General features: G+C 33.7%; 3 protein-coding genes across 7 annotated transcripts; 1 reads left to right on the top strand and 2 right to left on the bottom strand.

The window, feature by feature from the left end:
• Positions 1 to 434: 434 nt before the first annotated feature.
• On the bottom strand, positions 435 to 10,186 carry LOC136226274 (uncharacterized). Of its 4 annotated transcripts, XR_010687668.1 has the most exons (9): positions 9,902 to 10,186; positions 9,407 to 9,630; positions 7,439 to 9,128; positions 7,169 to 7,313; positions 6,942 to 7,089; positions 6,624 to 6,869; positions 2,975 to 3,244; positions 2,319 to 2,586; positions 435 to 788 (listed from the first exon to the last, which is right to left on the bottom strand). XR_010687668.1 is itself a non-coding variant. In XM_066014657.1 (8 exons), the coding sequence occupies exons 3-7, from the start codon at positions 9,111 to 9,113 to the stop codon at positions 2,984 to 2,986; spliced, it is 2,475 nt and encodes an 824-aa protein (XP_065870729.1). In that variant the 5' UTR covers positions 9,114 to 9,128; positions 9,407 to 9,630; positions 9,902 to 10,185; the 3' UTR covers positions 435 to 788; positions 2,975 to 2,983. The 4 variants fall into 4 exon arrangements, 3 of the variants coding, with proteins under 3 accessions (XP_065870729.1, XP_065870730.1, XP_065870731.1); XM_066014657.1 differs by lacking the exon at positions 2,319 to 2,586 and having other exon boundaries at positions 9,902 to 10,185; XM_066014658.1 differs by lacking the exon at positions 2,319 to 2,586 and having other exon boundaries at positions 9,407 to 9,626; positions 9,902 to 10,185.
• Positions 10,187 to 14,927: 4,741 nt separating this feature from the next.
• On the top strand, positions 14,928 to 20,786 carry LOC136228075 (uncharacterized). Of its 2 annotated transcripts, XM_066016910.1 has the most exons (11): positions 14,929 to 15,218; positions 16,593 to 16,772; positions 16,865 to 17,000; positions 17,069 to 17,129; positions 17,214 to 17,346; positions 17,553 to 17,676; positions 17,872 to 17,928; positions 18,046 to 18,142; positions 18,585 to 18,792; positions 20,326 to 20,386; positions 20,669 to 20,786. In XM_066016910.1, exons 2-11 carry the CDS (start codon positions 16,645 to 16,647, stop codon positions 20,732 to 20,734), a joined length of 1,071 nt encoding a protein of 356 aa, XP_065872982.1. In that variant the 5' UTR covers positions 14,929 to 15,218; positions 16,593 to 16,644; the 3' UTR covers positions 20,735 to 20,786. The 2 variants fall into 2 exon arrangements, with proteins under 2 accessions (XP_065872983.1, XP_065872982.1); XM_066016911.1 differs by lacking the exon at positions 17,069 to 17,129 and having other exon boundaries at positions 14,928 to 15,218; positions 17,201 to 17,346.
• Positions 20,787 to 22,106: 1,320 nt separating this feature from the next.
• Positions 22,107 to 25,895, bottom strand: LOC136225796 (uncharacterized). The gene is made up of 4 exons (XM_066013911.1): positions 25,267 to 25,895; positions 23,878 to 24,033; positions 23,215 to 23,790; positions 22,107 to 23,129 (listed from the first exon to the last, which is right to left on the bottom strand). Exons 1-4 carry the CDS (start codon positions 25,597 to 25,599, stop codon positions 22,209 to 22,211), a joined length of 1,986 nt encoding a protein of 661 aa, XP_065869983.1. The 5' UTR covers positions 25,600 to 25,895; the 3' UTR covers positions 22,107 to 22,208.
• Positions 25,896 to 26,485: the final 590 nt, after the last annotated feature.

Here is a 26,485-nt window from a genome sequence, read left to right as displayed (position 1 = left end):
ATAAAATGTATGGGTCCCTATTACACATGTCAAAATATGTATAGAAGGTCCTCCATTTGACATGGAAAATCGGGTGCTTCTAATAATTTGTCCTGATTAATCTTATTATTAAGGTAAATTACACCCATAGCCACTCAATTTTGCTCTGATTAATATTATGATCACTCAACTTCAAAACGTAACATAAAAGTCACCAAATTTTGCCCTTTACTAATTTTATGGCTCCTATAAAAGTAAACCGCATCAAAATGACCGTTGCTCAACATTGAGTGACTTTTTTTAACGTCAGCAAAGGACAAAGTCTGAGTGACTTTTTTGTCGAATGAGCGGTCACAATGTTAGTTTGGGCAAAATTGAGTGGCCATGGATGTAATTTATCCCTTAGTTATTATGTTTTATATATTATAAAAACACACATATAGCAGTGCCAATAATTGTCCAAAGAACCGAGCTAAGAATGAATTGGCAAAGTAAATTAAAGATGACACAGAGACTTGAACTACAACATATAGGTCGCTATTAGCAAAGCATAAATCATTTCCCGAGTTCTTGACCATATTATTTCAAATGCAAACAATCTTTGCGTGTTATAATTCAAACTCTATATATCCGAGATGATTTATGTTGAACTTATCTGTGATATCTGGATGAGATCTACCCAACTTCAGCATTTTGCCAATGTGGTATCAGGATTCAGGATGCTTTTGAATCCATTTCCATGTAAGAGGCCCTTAAATTGAGCAACTCCTTCAATGTAATGGCTTGTGCACACAGCAACCGTCCCAGGCCTGTAACACAATCTCAAGTGTCAGAATCAATGTGTATATACACTTATTGTGTTTTCCACACCCTTATTTTTGTAATATCAATTTTAAAAGAAGACAGGAACCTCTCAGAACATACACTTTATCCATCAACAACATGCCAAACCTTGAGCATTACTTGGACTATTAGAAACCAGACTTACCATGCACTACATCATAAATTGATGAGATTATCCAAGTCAAACTAAATTAAGCAGGCTGCATTTTTTCCATATGTTAAAGATGCATATAAGATCATCAAAACATCAAGATTCAGCAATTGATTACGCCAAGATATCTCAAATTGTCAACTAGTTTATACTACAGGCTATCAGTCCTTATTCCTTAACAATCTCCTAATGCCAAATTAGGGAATTGAACTATTCCATCATCCCCCATATAATCTAAATACTTATTGTAGATTTTGCCGTTATATAATAAAATTGGAAAAGCAAAGTTTAAAATTCTGTGATTCGTTCCGTTAGTGGTAGTGTCTCGATGGAGATTAGTGGTAAGTGTGATGTACCTAATAATCTACCATGGAGAAGGCTTATAAGTTGGTTGTCAAGGAATGCTGCAGGAAAATCTCTTAAATCTTCTATTAGAAGAGTTGCTTTTGCAGCAACTGTGTATTGGGTGTGGTTGACTAGGAATAGAATTGCTTTTGATAATGGTCTTTTTTGTAAGGATCAAATTGTTAGGCAAGTGTCTTTAAATGTAAAAATGAGATTATGTAAATCTCAATCTTCCAGTTTGTTGTGGAACAAGTGGACCTAGATGTATGAGTTGTCCTTTGTTCATTGTAAAAGTTTTTTGGCGCTTAATAAGATTTTTTTATATTTCCATCAAAAAAAAAAAAAAAAAAAAATTCTGTGATTCAGTATTAAACTGCATTTCACATTGACAACTTGGATTTCAAACCACTCATTTACATTGTTCCTCAACAGCAGAGCCTGCCTGGGACACCGACAGCAACAACAGAAATAACACAAGATAATAATACAGGTGAGAAACTATAAATACTGATAAAAGAAAATCAGCAAAATATAATAGTAACCTTACCTATCAACAAGGTTTCTGACAACCCTTCCTACCCAAGCATAAGTCATCCTATTTCAAAACTACTGATACTGTCCACCTATACCCTCTTCTCCCCAAAACTGTACCTCGCCCCATCCCAAAAATAACCAACTTGCAGGTCACTGGTCAGACCTTTCTCCCTTCCCTCTCCTAAAATAGATTTTCCATATTTTGTGCCAATGAGATAATTGACCCAACATCTGAGGTCCTTTCCTATCAGCCACCCATTGTCATTTCATATAAGCAAGTTTCCAAGAAAGTAGGTGAAGTTTGGAAGAAAAACAATCTAGATACAAGTATCAAATTTCACTCATTCTCCTCACTCAAATTAAAGAAAGGAAGGGAACCCATTCTATTTCAACCTTTTTTATAAGCATTTAAATCCACAATCCTCACTCGCATATGAACACTCAAGACTTTGATGCATAAACTTACTGTAGATGTCAATGCTGTTTTTCGCACTTGAAATGTAATGATGAACTTTAGTCTTTGGGTGAATTACCACCAGGTCATAATTCTCTCAGTTCCCAGACTTGAAAATCAAACCAGTATTAGTTAGAATTCAGGCTTCTTCTTCTTCTTCCACAGTTCCAATTACATTTTACTTTAGAAGCAAGGAGTAAATTGAGTTGAGAACCTAAGCAGAACCCAAGCAGCTGAACTAACTGCAAACCACCGTAGTTTGCTTTCCAATCTGTCAGTTCTAGAATGCAGAAAGAAACTATTCCAGGTGAGAAGAACTCAGGACACTCTTAAGGTTTTCAGCCAAAGAAAAGAAACTAATGGCATATTCAGATCAACAGTTTAGATGGATGTAAGTGTAGTACTAACCAACAAAAAGGCAGCAACAGGTAGAAGTGCCCACTTGGGCGCATAAAAATATGCATACAAAACAATGTCACATAAATATATAGATACGAGCACACAAAATATCAGATAGCTTTTATTTTTGCACAGTGAATACTCTTTCTTTTCACAAGTTGCAACATTGATTTCAGTTTGAAAGAGTTCCGGTGACTAGCTACACAGAACTAATATTCTAGCTTAACAAATAATTCCAACGAGAAATCATAAGAAATCTAAATGCACACCTCAACAACTTAGAGCCGTGCATTTATGCTATCCCAGCCTGATGAAGTAGAACTTCCTCTTCCTCTCTCATTGCCTTCAGAGGGCGTGCTACCCATTGCTTGAGAACACAGATAAGAAACTGACTGCAGCCAAGAAACTAATGTCGGCTTACGTATGACATCATCAGACTCAGCAACCTGTGTATATAAATCATTGAGAACGACATTTTGGCCATCCTTCGGTAACTGAATGATCAGTTGTGCCAACATCTTCATTAAATCTGGTAGCACCTAGAAAATATAGAAATGCTAATTTAGTTAGTGCCCAAAGAAGAATTTGTTATAATAAAGAGCTGCATTACTTCATCGTTAATTAAGCAAATTGATGGAACCCAGCTATTACCTTTTATCTTTCATGTACACTTCTCTTTTTTAGATTTGGAATACTTCAAAGAAAATAAATTTTTGCGGATAACATTTCCTCTTTTCATTTTTCAGTTTGCGTCTCCTTTTCCATTTTTTTCTAATTTTTCATTTTCTATACCCTACATGGAAAAACGTCTTTGTATGTTCTCAAATTTAATGGTAGAATTTTTATTGAATTCATTTAAATATTCAATATAATTGTATATATTTATTATTTGAAAGGAAATATAAATAAATCTTGATAATATTTTTTAAATGAAAATAGAAAATAATTGAATTGAATTTTTCAATTTAACGAATATTCCATACATGACATGAAGTAAAAATATATTATATCTTGAAACTGGGATATAATTTGTAATCTGAAGCTCCGTTTATTTCCCGAAAATTATTTTCCAAAACAAATTTTATGTGTTTTCTAATGTTTGGAATGCAAAATAAAATCTTAGGGGGGAGTTATTTTCAAACCATTAATTAAAGTGAGCTTAACTATAAAGCTATCTTTCTATAATATTATTTAACTCATTTTCCATTGTTGTCGTGTGACTGAGAGGTCACGGGTTCGAGTCTTAGGAGCGGCATCTTGCCAAAAATTGGCAGGGGAAGGCTTGCCCCAGTACACCCTTGTGGTGGGACCCCTCCCCGGACCCTCGCTTAAGCACGCGTAATGCACCAAGCCGTCCTTTTTTTTTCCATTCTGAATTATATGTCGTTTAATATAAAATATTGTAAATTAAGAAGCCATTAAATAAGGCTTAAAAAGAAAATAATATCATATAATCTCCTCATTAATGACTGATTCTCACGCAATGTTCACTATCTTCTCATTAATTACAATACAATTAAAATAGATAAATGTATAAAGGGTATTCTCTCTAATCTCGCCCAATATTCTCTGATAAACTTTCCATATTCCTTCCTTATAGAATCAAACTGTATCTTTTTCTTGGAAAGATGCGTTATTCGAAGGGAGAATTTTTAGCAAGGGCAATACTGAAACTTATAATTTAGAATTTTTCTCCCTCCCTTAAATGACATATAATTCAGAATGGATGGGTATTATTTAACTCATTATCCATGTGACAACCAAACAAGAAAAAATGTTTTATTTTCCAAGAAAATATTTTATACAAACATATCCTAATAATATGCTTTTACAGAAATCAAAATAAGGTACAATCTTATTATGTTGTTTCTTGCTTTTCAAAGATAAATATATCGATAAAAAGAAATAAAAAGATCAGTTGTCCAATCACTTAATGTGTATAATGTTACGGTTGTCTATTTTAGGTTATATTATTTAGGGTCTTTTATTATTTAAGAGTCTTTAATATTTAGGAGTCTTTTATTATTTAATATTTATTAATTTATGTTCAGTACTGCTTATTTAATTAGGTTAGTTTTCGTCTTTCTTTTTGCTGGTAGTATTTGTTAGACTTTTTAATTTTGGTAGAATCCTAATTGTGGTAGGACCCTTTTGGCTAAGGATACCTTAGGTGTTTAGGAATAATTGTACGTCTTCATAAAAGGGGATTTTCTATCGATTAATTTTATGCAGAATTTTAAATCAAAAATATCAGGAAGAGCTGGTGATCTCTTAAATCAAAAAATCCACCATCGTTCATTGAGAAAATAGGTCCTCCAAAGAAGGGTAGAAATAACAACAAAGGAATCGCATCTGATTTCATTGTGGAAAGACCCGTGACGAGATCCTATTCGTGGGCTCATAACATATAATTTCAATATTGGAAAGAAATAAAGAAAAATAAAAGGAATAAATGACGCGTACATAAATTATGTATATCATTGTAAACATCCTTATATTTTTATTTTATGTGTACATTAATTGCAAACAAATTTTAAATAAAAGCAATACGAATAAAAAAATAATAAAACAACGTTGCTGAATCAAGCAACTTCTCTGATGATCCCTTATTTTGTATGAAGATATTGGAGAGCATCTTAAAGATATTCTTCTAACATAACAGCAAAATTATATAATCTGAAAAATTGGTTATGAATTTCCTTTGTGGAAAATTGTGTCAACCAAACACAAAATTTTGTTTTCCGGTTTTCTTAAAAGAATTTCTTTCAAATGGTGTTTATTTTCTGCAGCTAAACAAGTCTATGGATTCTTCACTCCGTAGTTTTAATTGCTCCTTTTCTCAATATATCTAAGGTTTTGACCCTTCACTTCTCCACCACATGTACTTGTGTCTTGCACACATGCAAAGGAAAAGAAAGATCTAAGGTAGTCATTGGTACAAAGGAGATCTACAACAATAAATATAGTGTTTGGATAGTATATAGGATATGTTTTTTTCAAGGATCTAAAGCTGTAGCCTGTAGAAGATTGTTATAGTCCCTAAGCCTCTACAAGTTTATAGGCATTTCACTCATGGCAAGAAGCAGCAACCTAGGGCTGTTAATTAACTATTTGTGTTTTGTATGTGCTGTTAGTTTATTTTGTTCTCTTGTGCGTTTGCTGTTGGCGTGTGGTTTTTGTTTGAATTGTCCTGCAGCCTTATGGCAGCAGGAAGTTGTATTCAGTTAAATATAATGCAGTTTGAAGAATAGCATTCACATTCCTTTTCACCAAACAAAATTTAGAGATCTGAGGTTCTCTCTAATGAGCCTTATAAAGCTACGAAAGGCATAAAAGCAAGGACCTGGAATAAATTGGAGTTTAATTACCAACAGTCCCATAACTTGATCACAAACTTTAGGCCGTAAACACCGATTCATTCAATTTCTATCATGTGTTTAGATTCCAAAGAAAACCAAGGATAACTAGGCTATGAAAAGTTTGAGTTCTTTGGTCGTTCCGTTTTTCAATGGAAATGTAATCAATAGGAGGACATCAACAATTATTTAACAAAGAAATTAAGATAAGACTATTTGAAAAGCCAAAACAAGCACAATACCCCCTTTCCATCGGAAAGATTCCTAGGAAGACAGTTTTCTATTATTCTTTTCTCCTAACCCAACATATTTTGTTGTCAAGATCTATCACAAGAAAAACTAAATCAATATTGTTTTATTCTATCCATCCGGCTAGTGGGCCAAATTGACCATAAAATAAAATTTGTATTCTAATTGACCAGATCTTTAATTGGGCATCAACCAAATTCAAAGAAATATTTGGCAGTTATATATATATATACAATGAAGCAAACTACATTAACTGATGAACATATCAGAAATAAATCAGAATGTGAAGTGCAATAAACAGGTCAGTACTTACTTGTATATCAACTAGAGAAACAAGTCGTAAAAGCAACTCTATGATTTTTTTAGAAGGCTCTGACTCTGCTTGCCAGTTTTTCCATATATCAGCCTCATGAGAGCAAACATCAGTGCAGAGTATCTTAGCTTTTTCAATAAGACTGTGGATACAATAGAACGTGGCTGGACTCCCAGCAGGAAGATTCCGAACCAAGGATAAAACTCCAGAAGCCATACCATCAAAGGGAGTAAAACCAGGATATCCCTGCATTCATACAGAAGAACACATTATCACCCGAACTAAAATGATTAATATGGTATTCAAATATTTAGGTACCTCTAGTGATCTCTGCAAGTAATAGAAAGCAAGTTGCTCCTTCAATAGAGTTCTTTCATTATCATTAGAATCCTTCCCGGAAGATATGAAAGCCACAAACATGGAATGTGAAGCTCCACCAACTTTTCCATTTGGATGTCCTACATATCTAATTTCAATTGGATTAAGGAACCAAAAATCAAACAACATAAGAAAACAGGAATCCCAGTTATTTTAACGAAGGATACAAAAACATTGTTGGAACTACCACTCTGCTAAAAACAGGACCAGGCAATCGTTCAATACATGTTGGGATAACCCGCAAATAAAACAAAATACGGGCAGTTTGCACTTCATCATTGAACCATCTATATTCCATTTTCTGCAGGAAATCTACAGGACAAGATTTGATACACACGTAATCATTTACATATGACATAAAAAAGAAAAAAAAGAACAACTCAAATTATGAAGCCTAACGCAATACTTTTATGAATGATAAAACAAACCATGGATACCTTGAGGATTTGTTAAGTTGGCATAAGAGGGCATAGATTCTATGAATGAGATACATGCCTTCTCACTCTCTTGCACACTCACAACCACACGTCGAATAGTATCTATGTATTCTGGCAAACGCATCCGCCGAAAGTACTCAATACAAGAAAAAGAAACTAGTATTGAAACAGATGTCTCCATCTGAGCTTTGGACAACAATTCCGAATTCAGCCTCTGTTTGGTAACTGCCAGCGCAAAAACTACCACCATTAGGAAGGCAGACTCAGCAATCTTCTCAATATCCCTAAGCAACTCATCTCCTTCCCCATTAAGAAGCAAAGCCACCTGACGATGACCCATGTAGAGCTCTTGGCAGAAATGCCATAGCAGATTTTCAACTGTCACCTTGTTCTCTTCATCTATTGCAACATATTGATTACATAATACACCAGTTATGGCCCCTGCTTCCTTAAAAGGAACACTGTTCAGATGTTCTTTAACCTCACCAGGGTCCATTTTACAGTTACTTCCATGTGGTAGCTCAAGAATCCTAGTATACAGACGTCGCAGGGGGAAAATTTCCACTAGTAATGCTGAAACAAGGGATATAAGCAGAGGGACTCGAGGTGATACTGGTCCACATCGAGCTAAAGCTACTGAAACGCATTGCAGCAGAAGACTGGTTTTGCGATCATTTTCTATCCCAGGGCTGCCTCCATTATTAATAATTAAATCTTGTGCCAACGATGCTATCCGAATTTCTGAAGAAGCCCTTAGTCTTGAAACAATCTCCAGGCCCTGGCCTCCTGGTTTTGACCTGTTCAAAGCTCGCAGAGCACCAGCTGCAGCCATAATAACAGCAAAAGGAGCATAGTTTTGCTTTGCAGTTTCTAAAACGTCTTCAGCAAACTTTTGCAATTTCTTGTGAGAATGTGATTTGATGATCCCAAGCATAACCCACTCAACCAAATGCAAAATCATAAGCCCATTCAAAAGAGTGCCTTGTGGTCCATCCTCCCTCCCCCAAATTCCCAGCAGATTATCCATGACTCTAACATAATAAGCATTCACAGAAGAAGATAGAGCATATCCAATTCCTGCAAGTATATCTGGAACAAATTCGTGAGCAGAGCCAACCAGTCTGTATTCTTCATCCAACAGCTTACACAGCAGCTCCAAGCAAATGGTCTTAGAAGTGTCCGACACAGATGGCAGAAAAGCAAAAGCACCTAGAAGGAGAACACCTCCAGCAAATAGTTCTGGGCTTCTCTTAGCATTAAAATTATTATCTAAAATCTTAGAGAGTACCTCCACAGCTGAATCAACAAGTCCAGAAGAAGGCCTGAAGGACTTCCTAACCCAGACATAAAGTAGCCGAAGGAACAAAGGATATGATTCAACAGTAAGAGAGTGACTTTGGGATGATAAAATGGATATGAGAAGCTTTGCTTGGGGTTCAGCAACATGAAGGGAAGTTTGAGAGTGAATAAGGATTTTCAAAGCCTGAACATGATTGGGTTGAAATGACAGATGTTGACGGCAGTCTCTGAGTTCAGCCCAAGCCTGAATGATAGCCCGGGCAGATGATGAAGACGAGGTACTTGCGGTGCTGCTGGAACTACTTGTACTATTTATTCCACTAATATTTCTCAGCCATTCTTCAAGAAAAAGGGTATTATTAGCTTGTTTGGCCATTTTGCTATTCCTCAACTGTAATGACAACACATAAAATTTTTCAGATACAAAATCTAAATCATCTTTCCATCATTGTGTACCTATCTGATCTATCTATTATCCAATATCAGCCTAGACTACTTCATAGCATCCTACATGATTAACTTCAATTCCTGAGTATGGGCATATTGGAAAATATTCAAATTGAACATCAGAACCAAAACTCTAAACTACAATAGCAGTAACTACACAAGTTCGTCAAGCAGTTACAACTTAAGAGCTAGAAAGACTGGGCAAAAACCCAAAAATCTCACCTGGTCAATTAGCTAAAGTGACATGGATACGCAAAAGGCCTCTCAAATGAATTACATTTGATCATCTGTCTGATTTTCGAATAGCAAATAAAAGATTCACCATCGCATTGCATACTTTCAGTGGTCATAGAATGTCGTTTCTAAAGCCTGGACAGTGGACGTGGACCGGTTCTTGCTTTCAAAATTGTTAAAAAAAATCCCATTCCACCTCTCAAGAAAACTTCCTTTGCCGCATTTCGAGATGACGACGTAAAATTACACATTTATCAGAAGCGAACAATCCGTATAAAAAAATTCGTGCAAATAGGCCATACGATAAGTCAGTTGTTGAGTAAGATAGCCTATCTAATTTTATGGTTTTTGCTCAGAGTATTACTTTCAATGTAACAGGGCGAGCATAAAACAACAATATTAGATAGGCTATACTATGTACTTGGTAATTTTCTCAAGAGAAAAATCACCTAATATGAAAATGGGATTGGCTTGAGTTTCTACCTCATGCCGTTGCCGGTGCGGCTACTTTCAACCGGAGTATCGGCGTCAATTGGCAAAGTTGCAGAACAGGGCAAGGCTCCTCTGGTGTTGAGAGGGTGCTGAAAGACAACTGGCAAGCTGACGAAAGGCCACTAGGATTAGATGATAAGGGAGCTCCGTCCACTTTGATCTTGGAATGGAGTAAGAAGTAACAGTATCTGGGCCGGAGGATCAACGAAGAGAGACTCAGACAGGGGATAGAATTGAAGATGAAAGACCAAGTGAAACGACGCAGTCCTACTCATTTGTGGTATTTCCCTTCCATTTTATTTTGGATAAATAATTCGGAGAAAAGTATAAAAACAAATCTTGCAGTTACTTATGTGGTTTAAAAATTTATAAATTGATATCTTGATTTATATTCCATTAGTAAACACATGTAAATTGACTAGCGCTGTTAAAAAAGTCAAAATGAAAAAGTTAATTTTATCCTTATATTTATTTATTTTATAAATTAACTCTTTTATTATCTAATTATTATAAACAAACCAAAAATAAAAATAAAAATCAATTACACCATCTTTTCCATTTCTTTAACGTTAGCTGCTAAACCCAGTTTCAAAATCATTCAGTAACTGTTCTCAACTCTTGATCGTTCAGATTGAACTTTCTGACCGGAAAAGCTAAAGCTATTGAAGACAAAGCTCTTTCCTCAAGTTTGATCCTTTTGATCCTTTTGATCCATCAATAAATGGACCATTTGCCTTTAACTCTACTCTTTTTTTTTAAGCACAACATAGAGCTAGTTTGCTGAAAGGCATAGAATGTCAGGTCTGAGTTCATTCCCGTTCTGCTGCTTTCCCTCCTAACTAAAGAGTAAGCTGTTTCCACTCTTCCTGGAATCCGTTCACTAAAGTGGAGCTTTTTCATCATCGCTCCAACGGAGATCTATTAGCCAGCCAGAAATCTGCTGTTTTAGTACGTTTCTGTAGTGTGGGTAAAACATTTCTGAAGGGCAGCCCATTTGAATATCTTAAGAGCAGAATCTATATCTTAATAAATGAATTTTAATGGCTGGACCGAGAGATTCAAGAATCAAATTAAGAAAATGAATTTTTGATATGAACTGGAAATAGAAGTTTGGATGTTGAAATTTAAGAATTGGAAGCTGAAAGTTATAGCTTGGAAATGAGAATTGAAGGCTGGAAAACGAAATTGAAAGCTTGAAAAAGAATTTTTGGGATTGATTTCGTTGTGTTTGTAAACGTTGTTGATTTTTTCTTGTCTAAAAATGAAGCATTCAAGCTCTATTTATAAAGTTTTTTCTAGCATCCATTAATCTCATTACCTCCTATTTTTACTCTTACTCAATCACATTACTTCAATTGCAGATTCAAAATGAAGATAATGGCTGAAAGTTGAAGAAAATAGCATAATAAATACCATTAAAATAGTAGTTCACGCGTTGGATTTTGCGTTTTTTTAGTCTAACTTCGAAAATTCATCTCCTTCAATACAAGTCTGTTTTAGTTCCATAAATAGTTCCTTATTGAATTTATAGTTTCACAATTCCTTATCTTCATTCCAAAATTCCATTCGTGTGAAATCTCGAAAAGTTCATCACAGTTGGCAGCTCAGATTTCCTTAAAAATAGTTGTTTTTTCCCATTTTTACATTTTTGTTTCCTTTTATTCTTTTTTTTTTTTTCTGTTTTATTATTTTTATTTTATCAATTCTATAATATAATTATAAACTATGCTATTTAGAAGATAGGATTGGGGTTAGCTTTCCTAGGCTAATCCCAATGTAGTTGCTTTGCTTTCCTTTCCTTTTCTACAAAAAAAAAAAAAATAAAAATAAACTATGCTATTTAATTACATAAAAATAAAAATTTAGTCTCCAACAAAATCGCTGAAATGTATGTTAGGTGAGTTACAATAACATGAAAAATTGGCTAAATTTTTTGTTTACATAGGCAAATTTAGATTATTTTAATAAAATAATATACCGGTTGCCCTCTAACTTATCCAAAATTGAATTTACACAAAGTCTTGTTTGTCTTTAAATTTAGTTAAAGTATCGTAATTAAGTCCCTAAAGATGTAAAAACGTTATAAAGATATACAAATCAGAACGTTAATTTGTTTTAAAAACTTAGAATTGTGAATTAGGTCTTTATTTTTTAAGTTTAATTTTTTTATAGATTTAGATAAATTACAATGTATATCACTTTAAACAAGTTTAGGGGCAAATGAATCATGTAAGTAAGTTCGGGGGATGGATAGGTCACTTTAAATAAGTTCAGGTTTTGTTTTAAGTAAATTGATGAGGCTAACGAGATACCATATAAATTCAAGTGGCACATTAATCTTTTTGTACAAGTTTAATGGACTTTGAAATATATTAAACCTAAAAAATTGTCTTTAAAGGGAATCTCAAACCTCTATTTATAATCTTTTATACCAAATTAAGGTCTTTGAAAATGTGTAAAAACGTATACTTTATTTTTGCAATTTAACATTTTTTAGGCTTAATATATATGTACAGTAACATCGATAAATGCATATTTTTTGGACCAGAAAAATATTCATTAAGCGAGATTATTTATTTATCGATAAATGAATAAATTATTCATTTATCGATAAACCAATATTATTATTTTATAGATAATTTTTCATTGTAAAGTGCATACATTATATGTGATGGATGTCGAACATCTTTTGAACTATTCTAGCGAGAATAATGTAGTTATGGAATCGCCTACAAATAAAGAAATTATTCAGTCAATAATGAACAATGATGATGGAAATGATCCAGAGCCAGATGATAGTTGCATTGTCGCAAATGTATCGTCAAAGAGGCATTTCAAGCAATGACCACCTTAAACAACTACTTGTTAGAACATGAGCAAAATGTACTAGAAGTTGTGTTTGCACTACAAAAAGTTAAGGATGATGTTCATTTTGATTTAGGTGGAAAGAAAAAATAATCAACTATAGATGCATTTTTCCATAAGAAATGACTTTTAGTTGATTGATTGAAAAGTTTTGGTTTATATATATATTGTATGTAATTCAATAATTATTAATTTATATTTTCATTGGGCCCTTAAGGATTTAAATATATTTATACTTAATACATTTAGCGAAGTTATTACTTTAGTCCATTGGACCAAGTCGGGACCGGAAGAATTTATTATATAAACAAAGTTATTACTTTATCGAACATTCATTTATCGGGGTTTAACTGTATCTCTTTGAATTTAGGGATAGTTATACATATATTCACTTTTTAATAAATAAATACAAGTTTCTACAACTTGTAAAACTAATTTTTATTTCATCAGATCTCTAAAAAGTATACATTTCCTGTATTTTAATCCTAACTGTTTTTGTTTTTACAAAAGCAAAATAAAAAACTATTTTTTTATAAAAGCAAAATAAAAAAATGCTTATTTAATAATAGATGAATTTCTTGTGTTTTATTGATAAAACCAAAAGCAATTTATATAAATAATATTCAAACTTGAATTATCATGTAATTTTCTCTTAAATTTAGACTTATTGACTTTCAACTTAAGAGAATTTGCTTGAAATAACATATTGAAAATTTTAATTTATTTAAAATAATATATCAGTCCCTCCAACTTCTTTATAACGATTAATTATTTCATTGAAATTGTTTAAAATGATAGACAATTCAATTTCAATTTTTTTTAAAGTTAATATCGTTTTGCCGCTTGTTTATAGAGAATTAATTATTCATTTTAATCAAATTCAAGGGATTAAAGAGATAGAGAGCCAATCAATTTTTTTTACCACGTCCAGGGATTCCTAATGTATTAAGCATTTTTTATATTTGTTAGCCCACAAAATAAAAAAGTTATTTTTAATTTTATATAAATAAAAGTATTGAGTAAACTTAAAATAAAGTTTGAAAAATGTTAAGTCACACACCATATGATTTAGTTCACACACTGTGTGAGCTGCAAGACGTGCCAACGAGACATCACAAACGCTCCATGTGACTTGACAAGCTGCCACATGCTGTGTGAAGGTGAAGAAGGGTATCTGTGTAGAAAAGATTTAATTCACACGTCGTGTGGTCTAACCCACACGTCGTGTGAGACATTAAAATGATGAGTAATAGCCACGTAAAAGCAGCCATGTGACGTGTGGAATAAAAATCAACACTGACACTTAAGCATGGTTAAGGATTCGGGACATCAAAACACCGTAATGAGCCAACAACCGGATCAAGAACTAACCATTCAAGTTTGACACCTCATTTACGCATGTGCAAAAAGGTCATCAACTACCCACGATTCAGTAAGCCATGAAGTTAGTAGTAGTGAGAGTAAAGTTATAAGTAGTGGGATGGAGTGACAAGTAGTGGGAGTGAAGATAGGAGTAGTGGGTGCAAAATTAGGGAAGTGGTCAACTCAAAAAGCTATAAATAGACCCAAAGCATTCATTCCAAAGCCCAACCAATCCAACCAACAATCCAAAAAAAAAAAACACTTCATATTTCACGTTCTTTTTAGATTTTTTAGCCTTGTTCTTCATAATTTTCAGCCATATTTTCAGTCCACGAACTCTTTTTAGCCTTAATTCGATTCTTTAGCAACTTGTTTTTAAGTTCTTTACGTCCAATTGTCAAATCTCAAGTCCAAAAATTAAAAATTCCATAAATCAAAGCTCCCTAAAATCATATGTTGTCTATTTTGCTCTTAATTTTTATACATACTCGTTTCTGACCATCTAAAGTCTGTTTCTGCTCTTAATTTTTATACATACTCATTCTTGACTAGGGATGTCAATGGGTAGTGTACCCACAGATATCCGGCACTACTCGATCCTAATAGGACTACCCGAACCCTATTTTAGAGGGTATGGGATTAAAAACACTACCATTCTAACTGAAACTAAGAAGCATTACCACTTCGCCACTTTGCTGTTATTGTTTATATTTAAGACGTAATTAATTTATTATATTAATTTCGTTATTAATTATATAAAACAGAAACCCTAAAAATACACAGCCAACATTATTATTTCATTTGTTCTTGATCTCAAACTTCTTCCGCCTCCCCAGTCCATTGCTCTCCTCACCACCTCTCCTCCACTCCATTGATTTGCTCACTGCCGGTGCCGATTATCCTCCATATTTGTCCTCATCGTCGTACTCGTACACAACATATCGTATCCTCCCTCAAATCCCTATCCTTCTCCACCCCAACAGAGCCGTCCTATAGCGAGGACATCTACCATTTTTACCGCCGTCAACCATCACTGTGCTGCCATTATCTATGCATTTCAAATTCGTTGTTGATACTCTTGGTGCAGATTTCAATTGTTTTCTCATAAGTTTATTGTACTCGTAACATCTTGTTTGCATTTGCATCCTTCTTAGGCTATTTTTAGGTGGATATTTGTTTAATTTTATGTGGGATATTTGTTTAATTTTTAGATGGATGTTTTATGAAAGGTATCATTTGTTAAATTTTATAATATTTTGTTATTTTATGTATTATTTTTTAATGGGTATCCATGGGTACCCGTGAATTAAATGGGATGGGTATGAGATGCAAAAATGATACCCATTAGGGTAATGGGACGAGTACCTTTAATTAAAAAATAAACAGGTAAAGGTATGGGAAGGGCACTACCTGCGGGTACCCTACCCGTTGCCATCCCTATTCTTGACTTCCTGAACTTCAATTTAGCCTTTCGTTTTCCCTAATTCCGTGTCCAAAATCCATTTTACGAGCTAATCTTTGCACCTTAAATTCATTAATACAATCTGTCCAACTTTTATATGGTCTGCTCAGAATTTCGTTTTTACTTTTCAAACCTCTTATATCCCATTTCTGTCCTCGGTTTGTACACCAAGTTGTTTCTAACAGTCTGAACTTGATTCTAGGCTTTCGTTTCGCCTCATTTCGTATCCAGAAATTCATTTTACAAGCTGCTCTTTGCACTCTAAATTATTTTACACAATCAGCCTAGCGTTTACATAATCTACCCACCTATTTTGTTTTTGCATTCTCGAACTTTTCCAATTCGAACTTGACTTTAGCATTTTGTTTCACTCAATTCCTTGTCCATAAGCTCTCATACGAGCCATCTAAAATTTAGTCCAAATCTGCCACTTACTTTAATTAGTTGGTCCATTTTCGATCCACTCAATCCGCAAGTGAAGTCAGCCTTGTTCTCTACCAAGCCTTGTGGTGTTCCTGAATCCAAAGTCAAAGCCGACGTCAATCCAACGCCTTACCGAGATGGCCAATTGTGATTCCAAATTTGTCGGTTGAATTTTCAATTTCATCCATTTTATTGTGGATATTGCAATTCAATTCCAATACATGTTATTGATTTGTTTAACTTTTATTCTTGCAATTATTTAACCATTTTGATATAGGTTTATTTCAATTGTAATTATTTATCATCAAACATACGTATTCAGACTCGTTTATTATCAATAAAATAACTAATTTTTCACTTAATCTTGTATCAATTTCGCACTTTTATTTTCTTACTTATTCGGAATAGGTTAAATAAGATTAATTATTTTAAAGTTTTATAACAACTCCAGAGGCTTAAGAAAAACTTTTTCAATTATTACATCTCTCATCAATCGTTTTGATTAGATTTCGAGTTTTTTTACCATCACCAAACTATAAATGATTATTATTATTATTTTTGACATTGTAGAGAAAAGATGTAGATTTATTTAATAAAATAGGACGAATTTCTATTTTGGCGAATGGTCCATTGCATAATAAGTTATAAGATGAGTTGCGGATTTAGAAGCAGCTTCATCATTTCATCTCTCCCACCACGCTTCACAGCCGTTTCATTTCAACGCCTCTTTCTTAATCCTTGCAGTTGCAGGTTTTTCTTTTCATCCCTTCTACTTCTTACTATTGCTATTCAAACACCATTCAGGTAATTTCAACATCCTGTTCACATTTCTGTTCTTGTAGGTGTTGTGGTCTTTGTTTTAGCAGTAAAATGAGCATCGATGCTTATGATATTTCCAAACTCACAGTGGTCGATGATCCTCTCTCCCTTAAAAACAAAATTTCTGCAATTCGCATGGCTTCTCCTTCTAAACTCCAGGTTTCTTTCTTTTTACCTATTTTTTCAAATCTTTCCCCACACAATCACTCTCCTTAGTGGTATCTCAGGTTATAGCAGATTTTGATGCAACATTAACCAAATACTTTGTCAATGGCTGTCGTGGCCAAAGTATGTTTTCTGGGATTCTGCGCTCTTTTAATTTTATTCAGGAATTTTGCTCTCTGTTGTTTCTAATCTAGTTACCTGCAATAGGCAGTCATGGCCTTCTGCGCCAGGGGAATCCTGAGTTTGATCTCAAAAGGCGGGCATTATATGAATACTATCATCCTCTGGAATTTTCCCCTAATATTCCAATTGAAGAGAAAACCAAGCTTATGGAAGAATGGTTAGTTGCTTCTTTTATATCTGTTACTGTTACTCAACTAGCTCGGCTTGAATGTTGCTAATGCCTTTCGATTAAGCTGATGTAGGAGTTCACAGATAATCTATATGATCCAAATCATGTGTTAACTGAGCATGTTATGTACTTGGATGATTCATTAATTGGTAATTTGGTATGACAAACTAAAGATACTAGTTTCACTATTGTAGGTGGGGAAAAACCCATAATCTTCTTATTGAGGGGGGCCTTACATTGGATGCAATTAAAGAATCTGTTACTAATTCTGCTATTGCTTTTAGAGAGGGCGTCGTTGAACTATTTGAGTTTCTAGAGGTGAATCTCATCTTCCACAGACAATTTGAATCTTAAATATCTATAGAAATATAATCCACTATTTATTTTATCATCTGATATAATGCTTTCTGTGTTTCCCTTGTAAGACATTCAGCCTTTACACAGACGAATGGTTTATTGGTTGTTTTCCTACTGTTGGTTCTCACGCATGCCATGTGCCTTTTACGATTTCAGGAAAGAGACATTCCTGTTCTCATATTTTCAGCTGGGCTAGCAGATATCATAGAGGAGGTAAGTTAATAAGTATATTCCATAGAGTTCAGTAACTAACCATTATGTTTTTAGTCCTTCATTCCAGTTCTAATTTGCAAAGTTTTGTGCATCATGTCTATACTTTTCCTGTGGTAGGTATTGAGGCAGAAAGTTCATAGATCTTTCAAAAATGTCAAGGTTGTCTCAAATCGAATGGTATTCGATGAAAATGGCCACCTGGTCTCCTTTAAAGGTATCGTTTTTACTTTATATAAGCCAGATGGCAATCGTTACCATTATGTTTTGGGAACCATGCATTAGCCTTTTCAAACTTCTGCTCCATGGAATTTCTATGTTTGGTGTAATTATAATCACAGATTGTTATATAACTTGCAAGAAATTGCAGGGGTCATGTCCTGGCTGATGGCTTTTGAATTTGATTGAGAAAACTGACACCTTATGTGCAGCGTTTAGCTGAGTTTAGTTACCTTTGGTCCGTGATCACGAAAATCTCAGAATCAACTAATATTTTAAGATAATGTCATAAAGTTTATTGTACAACTCCTTGTGATTTTATATCTTATAAGCATTTATTTTTTCTCTTTGACAATTTTGAAGGCTCTAATCGAAAATTTATTTATGATAATACTAACTGTTATAGTCGGAATTATTCTGATAAAAAAGTTATATTACAGGGAAGCTAATTCATAGTCTAAATAAAAACGAGCATGCTCTTGACATGGCTGCTCCTGTTCATGAGCATCTTGGTGATGTTGATGGACTAATTGATGACAGTGCCTCAGTGAAGAAGAGAACCAATGTACTACTTCTTGGTGATCACCTGGGCGATTTGAGAATGTCCGATGGATTAGACTATGAGACTCGAATTTCTGTGGGGTTCCTGTAAGTTTGTAAACTTGACCTTTTATACACTTAATAAATAGCATGTCATCCGGTGCACTCTACTTCTCTTCTGAGATATAGGTCCATCATAGTGTTAACTTGTTATGGTTCATGAAAGTCAATTTGAGTTTTTATGATTTTCAAAATATGAGATAGTTAAGTCGGTTTTGATCACATGCATGATGCACCTTAATGACCATACGATATTTGGTCATTCACCGTTAGATCTATGTTTATTAGAATTCTATGGTGGAGATTCAAAGCATCCTAAGGCTTAAATTTAATAAGCCTAGATCTAACGGTATTTGGTCATTAAGGTCCATGTGAACACTGCTGTAGTTAAGTTCTAATGCGGTAAAAACTCCCAAAGTTCATTGTAACATGGAAAATAATTTTTTTGAATAAAAATTTGAAGTGAATAGATATTTGTAATCGATTAAGTTACTCATACTTTCTCATGTTTCACTTTGTCCTTTCTTTATTCATTGATATCATACCTTATGAGCACAACTAAATTTTTTATGGCTTGAACTAGTTGCAGTATGATTTGACCAAGTACCTCACGCAGTTCCAGGTTGACCTTCATGAGCATTATTCTGCTCTGCACTAAATTGCTAAGATCAATTTGATAATAGCAATTTGGGCTGAATGGGAACCTTTTAATTGCAAGGACAGGAAAAGAAAAAGAAAAAAAAATTTGCTTGATGTGCAAAATTGAGTAATAGTTTAGATATTATTTAGTTTTTCATGTTCCAGTCTAGGAAGAAGACATTTGAGAAAAAGAAAATTCATATGATGTACCAGTTTCTATCCAAAACCTTAGCCCTAATTACCTTCTCTCTGGAAGAAACGAACTTGTTAATGATGATATACACTTGATCACTTGTTCACTGAATCTGTCCAAGATTTTTATCTGGATCCTGTGGTTTCTATGTAAAGCATAATTGTCTTGATTTTGATGGCCATACTTACAAAAAAAGTTTGCATTATGTGGAATTTGAAATGAATCACTGGGGAAATGAACCATTTTTGGCTAGTTTAACATTTATGTAGGGGGAAAAAACATCGGTGGCCCTTCTAATTTGTAAGATTTGCTTATTGAGCTCATGTTTATTTACATTTGACCCTTGCGCTTCTGTTTATGTCAGCCTTTAGCCTATCTCTAATAGGACTGCTATGCATGAGTTTTTTATTTTATTTTTTCTAATTTATATCTTCTAACGGAATGTGTCGATCACATTTAACAATCCTGTTAAGAAGGCCTAAACGTTCACATAAATAAAAGTACAATGGCCAAATCTAACCAAATAAGTATATGGGCTCGATAGAAATTTTTTGGGGATTAGAGGGTCAAAACTGGTGTTTTCCCCATAAAGATGTCAGACATGTTGTTATGATAACTGGAAATGGGAGGCATTGTAGCTGCTGTATAGTCTAGTTTATGGGTTAGAAATACCATATAATATGATAGTTACTGATTTATGTTTTCTGTTTAAAGTTTGATATGCTAATTGATATGTTTTATTGTGTCAGGAATGATAATATTGAAAATAATCTTCCTAGCTATGGCAAAGCCTTTGATGTTGTGTATCTGGTGAGTTGTATATTATATGCATATCTATTCAATACCAGGGTTTACAAAATTTTGCACTTAGAGTAACATTTTGAATCTCATTAAAGTGATGAATTGGTCTATATGGAAATAGTTTTGCTAGTTACTTACGGTGTTGTTACCTAGAAGTTGCACAAACCTGTTGTTTTGATAAGGATATCATACGACGGACTTTATTTGTCTATATGGAATTACTGTGCTTGTTGCTTTATCAATGATCTTTTAGACTAGTGAGTAATTTTTTATTTGAATTGATTGGAACAGAATGATGCACCAATGTGGGGGGTAGTCAAGCTTGCTTCTGATCTCTGTTCGAATGAAGCTGCATAGGTTCCTTTTTAATAAATGTACATATATCGTTTTTTTTTTTCTTTTTTGTGATCTCATCTCCACTATCAGTCAAGTGAGATGATGATCAGATCAGGTTTAGATATATTTGAATATTTAGGAATATATATATATATATATATATATATATATATATATATATATTGTGGTTCATTGATCTGTTAAAGGAAAACATGCATTCATTGAAATGTTAGTTTTATGGGAATTTTGTCTTCTAAGTGATAATGTAGTCAAAATAGTTGATTGTGGGATGCAATAAATACTGGTATGTAGTAGTCTAAGATTTCTAATAAAAGACAATGTAGACATCAATAAATGCTAATTATTCACATAATGGAGTCTCTAATTGTTTGGTTTAGGTCTTTGAGTTTGATCCCAATCTGACCTGGGTTGAAAAGGGAACAGAATCAGTCTTTTTTTTGACATAAAGATGTTGTATTAGGTTCGGTGACATATCATTTTTTTTTTCAAATTTTAAGCCACATGGTAAATTTGTCTGACATGTTGTACATGTGTCTATTCCAGTTACTGTTTTTGCCGGGATCCAGTCAAAACGACTACAAGAGAAATCAAATGCAAAATTTAATGAGTTTGATGTTCACAAATGAAGTTTTATGGCATCGGTATTCCATTTCTAATACTTGATAAACAATAGATGCAAATTATTTACCTACTAGAAATGGAACTGTCAATGCTAAAACTTCATTTCTAAATATAAAACCCAATCCAACATTGTATCTGATTTCTCATGCAATCCTTTTAACCAATTCCAGTAATAGCAGTCACCGGATTGGACGCACGGATAACACACATGACAAATTTTCCATATGGATTTTTTTTTAAATGATGTCACCAAAACCAATTTGATTCAGGTTGAAAAGGGAACAGGTTCAGGTCATTTTTTTGACATAAATATGTTGGATTAGGTTTGTTGACATGTCATTTTTTTCGAATTTTAACCCATATGTGACATGGTAAATGTCTGACGTGTTGTCCATGTATCTGTTCCTGTGACTATTTTCGCCAGAATCCAGTCAAAAGGACCACAAGAGAAATCAAATGGAAAACTAGATGAATTTAATGTTAACAAATGAAGTTTTATGCATTGGTATTCCATTTCTGAAATGATGCAATTAATCTCATCTTTTAGCCCCTTAATGTAAGTTCACACTTCATATTTTAAAAACAGATGGAGTGTAATGTCAAGTTCGTAAAACCTGCAATAAGTTATGCAGTATGTCCATATATAGATCCAAGATCAAGATTCCAGTCTCAGAACTACATATCAGAAAACACACTGTCAATTACTATTCAAATTTATAAATAATAGCCAAAAACCTGAGAAAAAGGGGGATTGATAGAATAATACAATTGCCGAAATTTTTATACTGTTGGTCAGAAATCATTCTAAGTTGGTTAGTTAACACCAGCAGACCTATGAACATTCAGGCGCAGACTATGTTAATTGGGTGTAGTGGAATTCGATTTGAAGCCGGTGATGAATAGGTTCTGCCATCGAACCTCTCTTGATATCAGCTTGCATTTCCCTTACAGGAATTGCAGCTAAGAAGCTCTTAATAAACTCCTTACATGATTCCTTCCCTTTGCACACATCTTCATTCACCCTCACTTGTTTCCCTGAGCTTTTCCTCTTACTCGGTTGGGCTTTAGATTCTGCTGGTAGCCGGGAAATTGACGTGTCTTTGTCAAATTTCAGGATGTAGGCTTGCTTGCATCCCTTGTAAAGCCTCTCTCCTAGCGTGTCGATGATGTAGTACGCATCTGCCTCGACCCGTAGAACAAAGAAGTGGTCGTTCCAACTAACAATGTAGACCAGAGGTTCACTGTTACTAGATAAGTCTGACCCGATTTTACTAATCTCATCCCAGATGCTATCAAAGGACTTTGCTCCTTGCAGAAAGTCGAAATCTTCTTCCAGGCCTTCTGGTTGAAAGAACCCGATGAATGACTTTTTTGTCACGACTGAGAGAGGGCGGATTTCAGCTTGGAGGACTGTCTCAAGGTCAAAATGCTTGTCTGGAAACTGTTGCCGATATTTTTCATTTTCGCACAACTTTCTCCATTCTAATGAACCATCTGTGATCAGATCGTCCAATTCAGACTTAATTGGCAGTTCATATTGATGAGATTGCAACCAGTTAGCAATGACATCAGCAAGAACTGTGCATGCGCTCTCTCCTGCTGCTCGTTCGCTCCTTTGATCAATTGAAGCGAAAAAGACCTGTGCATGGAGCTCCATGTTTCCGTCTCTGCTTATTATTTCTTTCCTCTCCCAGCTGCCCACAAGAAAATTGTCGTCTCCAAATTCCGAAGATGAGGATCGACTAGTTGTTGAACCTTCTTCTGCTTTGCTCCACTGCTAACAAATTATCAGGTGTTAAAAATACATTTCAATATAAGAAAGACAATATCTAAATGAACATAAAAAAGTTAATACGCACCCCTGAAGTTGACTCATCAGAAGAGCTAAGCTGTCTGCGATCGAAATCTATGTCATCACCACCAGTTTCTCCATAATCCTTCTTTAGAAGAGGCTCTGCTTCAACTTTAGGTTTTGAAGATCTAAAGGGAAGTTTTCTGCTTCTCCAAGCTAAGATTCGTTGCTTGGAACTCTCCTTCAGTGGTTGTTCACAGACTGTTCCAACTCGAGAAGGTGGACGATTGTTAGAGTGTATCCAACTGGAGTGTAATGATCCTCGAGCGAAGTTGGCGTAGGCAAGTGTTTCATAATTAACTGAAAGCTGAGTATCAGAATCCTCTGATGTTCCCTCAACTTCATCATCAACCGAATCTGTATCAGACGATTCAACAACATCTTCACTACTTCCAAGGCTTTCTTTACGAGGAACTTTTTTTGTCCTGCGAAAAAGTCTGGCTTTAAGGCCAGAAGAGCGCTCATCTTTTCGAGGAGGAAGTGAAAGAGGTCCTTCAGAAGAGGGCGGTGGCGATGATGAAACCGGATGTATCAAGCTAGACATTGTTGGAACTATTCCTAATTCTGTCAAACCAAGACATATCTGCATTTATTTGAAGTTTTATCAGATACATTACAATACATGTAAAAGCACAGAAAAAAAGGTTAAAGGGCATTGAAATAAGCTTACACATAGCAGCACAGGGGTACCCTTAGTGGTAATACTGGGAATTGATAAAGGAAGAGTGATTTCAACATCTTTCCCATTAGCTGTAGAAACAAATTCAGCAACATTTAATGTAGCACTTCCAACTAGAAAAGTGCTTCTTTGTTCCTGACTCAGTCCCTACACCATTACAAAATAAAATAATGTACATCAGCAACACAAAATACTAACCTAAAGCTCAAAATCATCCCTAAAATTAGAGGCCTGGATCAATTTACTCCCCAAAATTATGTATAAAAAATAGTATAAAACAACACAGGAAATTTATAGGGTTAAATTGAATCTTTCACCCAAATTAATGAATTTATTTTTCTCTTTAAAATTGGTGCAGTTTGAGGGTAAATGATGAACTATGAGTTAGAACAAAAAAATAAGTTGAAAATTCAGGGATTAGAGGTGAGTATACTTTGGTACAATTTAGAGATTTGAAAATCTCCAGAATTGTATCTAATAAAGTGAGTAGTACAATTTAGTTCGGTTCTAAAGAAAAAGTCACAGTTCAATCTGATTTTGGATTTTTTTTTTATATCCGGTCCGGTTCTAAAATCTCATAATTAAGTCAATGGTACAATTCAATCCGGTTCTAAAAAATAGATAAATTCTAAATCTTTTTATTCCCGTTCAAAAAATTTCAAAATCCACACTGTGGCTTAATTGAGACCCGTTGCAATGGAGAAAATTTATAGACAAGGAATATGCCTAGACATGATTTAACTTGATAGTAACATTCAAGTTGTGTGAATCTCATTACTTCAAAATTATCACCACAGAGCAGGCTAATATTCTCAATATAGAATATTGAATTAAAAGAGGAGTCAATATATCAAATTAAAATTTGTCAAAAAAATGTCAAATTAAAAGATAAATACTTAATCAACTAAAATCTAGAAGTCAAGGCCTTAAAATAGTATTTTCCTCTTAAAAACATACCATCCAGTAATGTTGACTTTAAAACCCATTTAAAATAATAATAATAATAATAATAATAATAATAATAATAATAATAATAATACTCATCTGTCCTTTAAATATAGACATAAATTCCTTTTCAAAAATTTCTTAAAATAGTCAAAACAATCACTAACTTTATCTTTATTTATCAAGAATATATATATATATATATATATATATATATATATAAATTAAAAATGTTGGTCAACGAATGAATGAAGGTCCGTCCATGGATGGAAAACACTGAAACGCTGAATCAGGATCAGGGTCCGTCGACTCCGTGACCTCCGGGAACAAAACGATTCTTTTTTTCTTTCCGATATGAAAATGATGGAATAGCTACGGGTATTTCCGTCGCCGATTCACAAAAATGATAGTACTAATTGGGGAAGAGGAGCTTACAGTGAAAACGGAGAACGTAACCTCCCATGGATTAAAGAGTCCATGTCCATCTTTAGAAGCAGAGAAGTTGCAAACATTTAGAAATTCCTGATTCCATTGAAAATCTCCATGAGCGTAAAATCCACCTTCCTGAGTGAAATTCCTTTTAGAAGATTTCCTAAAATTCCTCAACCCACTATGTTTTTGACCTTTCCATTTTATCTCAACCCAAAATCTCTTTTTCTCTGCATCCATTTTCACACCTTCTATTTTCTGCACTTTTATTCTCGCCTCAAATTTCCTCGATGACGACACACTCTGCCATCGCGACCATCTCATCATCTTCACCACCATTGTTTACTGACTATCGATCAACTCAGATTACAGAAAAAAGAAGATGCAATCCGACTGAATGAATCCCCAAATTAAATAAAATAGGGAGGAAATTTTGTTTGTTTGTATATATAGTGAGATTTAGCAGAGATTACAGAAAAAAAAAGAAGAAGAAGATGCAGTTATGATATGGATTTGAAGGGAGATATGGAAAGTCAAAAAGATGGGTAGAGGGCATTAATCTAATCTAAGAATCTGGAATCTTGAAAGGAAAATAGAGACAAACATGCCTCTCATTTTGTTTATATATAAGGAAAACAAAGAAAGAATGTTTCTGTTGGTTTTAGAATTAGACACCTAAGAACTAATGCTCTCTTTTAACACTTCCAATTTTGCAAACACATCCTCCTATTTTTTCTTTATTTGCATTTCATACTCAAGTAATAAAAATTAAAAATAAACTATTTATCAGCTCCTCTATTTTAATCTATTTTACCTGTCTGTCCGTACATATATTTAAATTTTATAAATAAAAAAACATATTTTTTAATTTTCAAATTTAATTAATATATTTATAATTTTATATAGTTCTACTCTTAATTTATACTTCTTGAAATAATTTTTATTTATTTTTTTAATGAAGCAAGTTCTATATTGCTAAATTGAAAATTCTATAATTATATAAAAATTGATAAATCAATTAATATATATTAAAAAGATTAGGATTGCTTGAAATAAAGAAGCAAAACTAAAATAGAAAAAGATAAATGATTTATATTATTATAAAATAAATGATAACTTTATCATTTTAAATTTTATGAGTTCAATTTATCCATTCATCCTAACAAAGAGACTAAAAATTGATGATAACAAAAATTATAAAATCACACAACAAACAAAAAGGATA

This window comes from Euphorbia lathyris, chromosome 4 (assembly GCF_963576675.1).
Source record: "Euphorbia lathyris chromosome 4, ddEupLath1.1, whole genome shotgun sequence".
Taxonomy (NCBI): Eukaryota; Viridiplantae; Streptophyta; class Magnoliopsida; order Malpighiales; family Euphorbiaceae; genus Euphorbia; species Euphorbia lathyris.
Note: the sequence above shows the minus strand (reverse complement) of the source record. Positions and strands in the feature narration are given on the sequence as shown.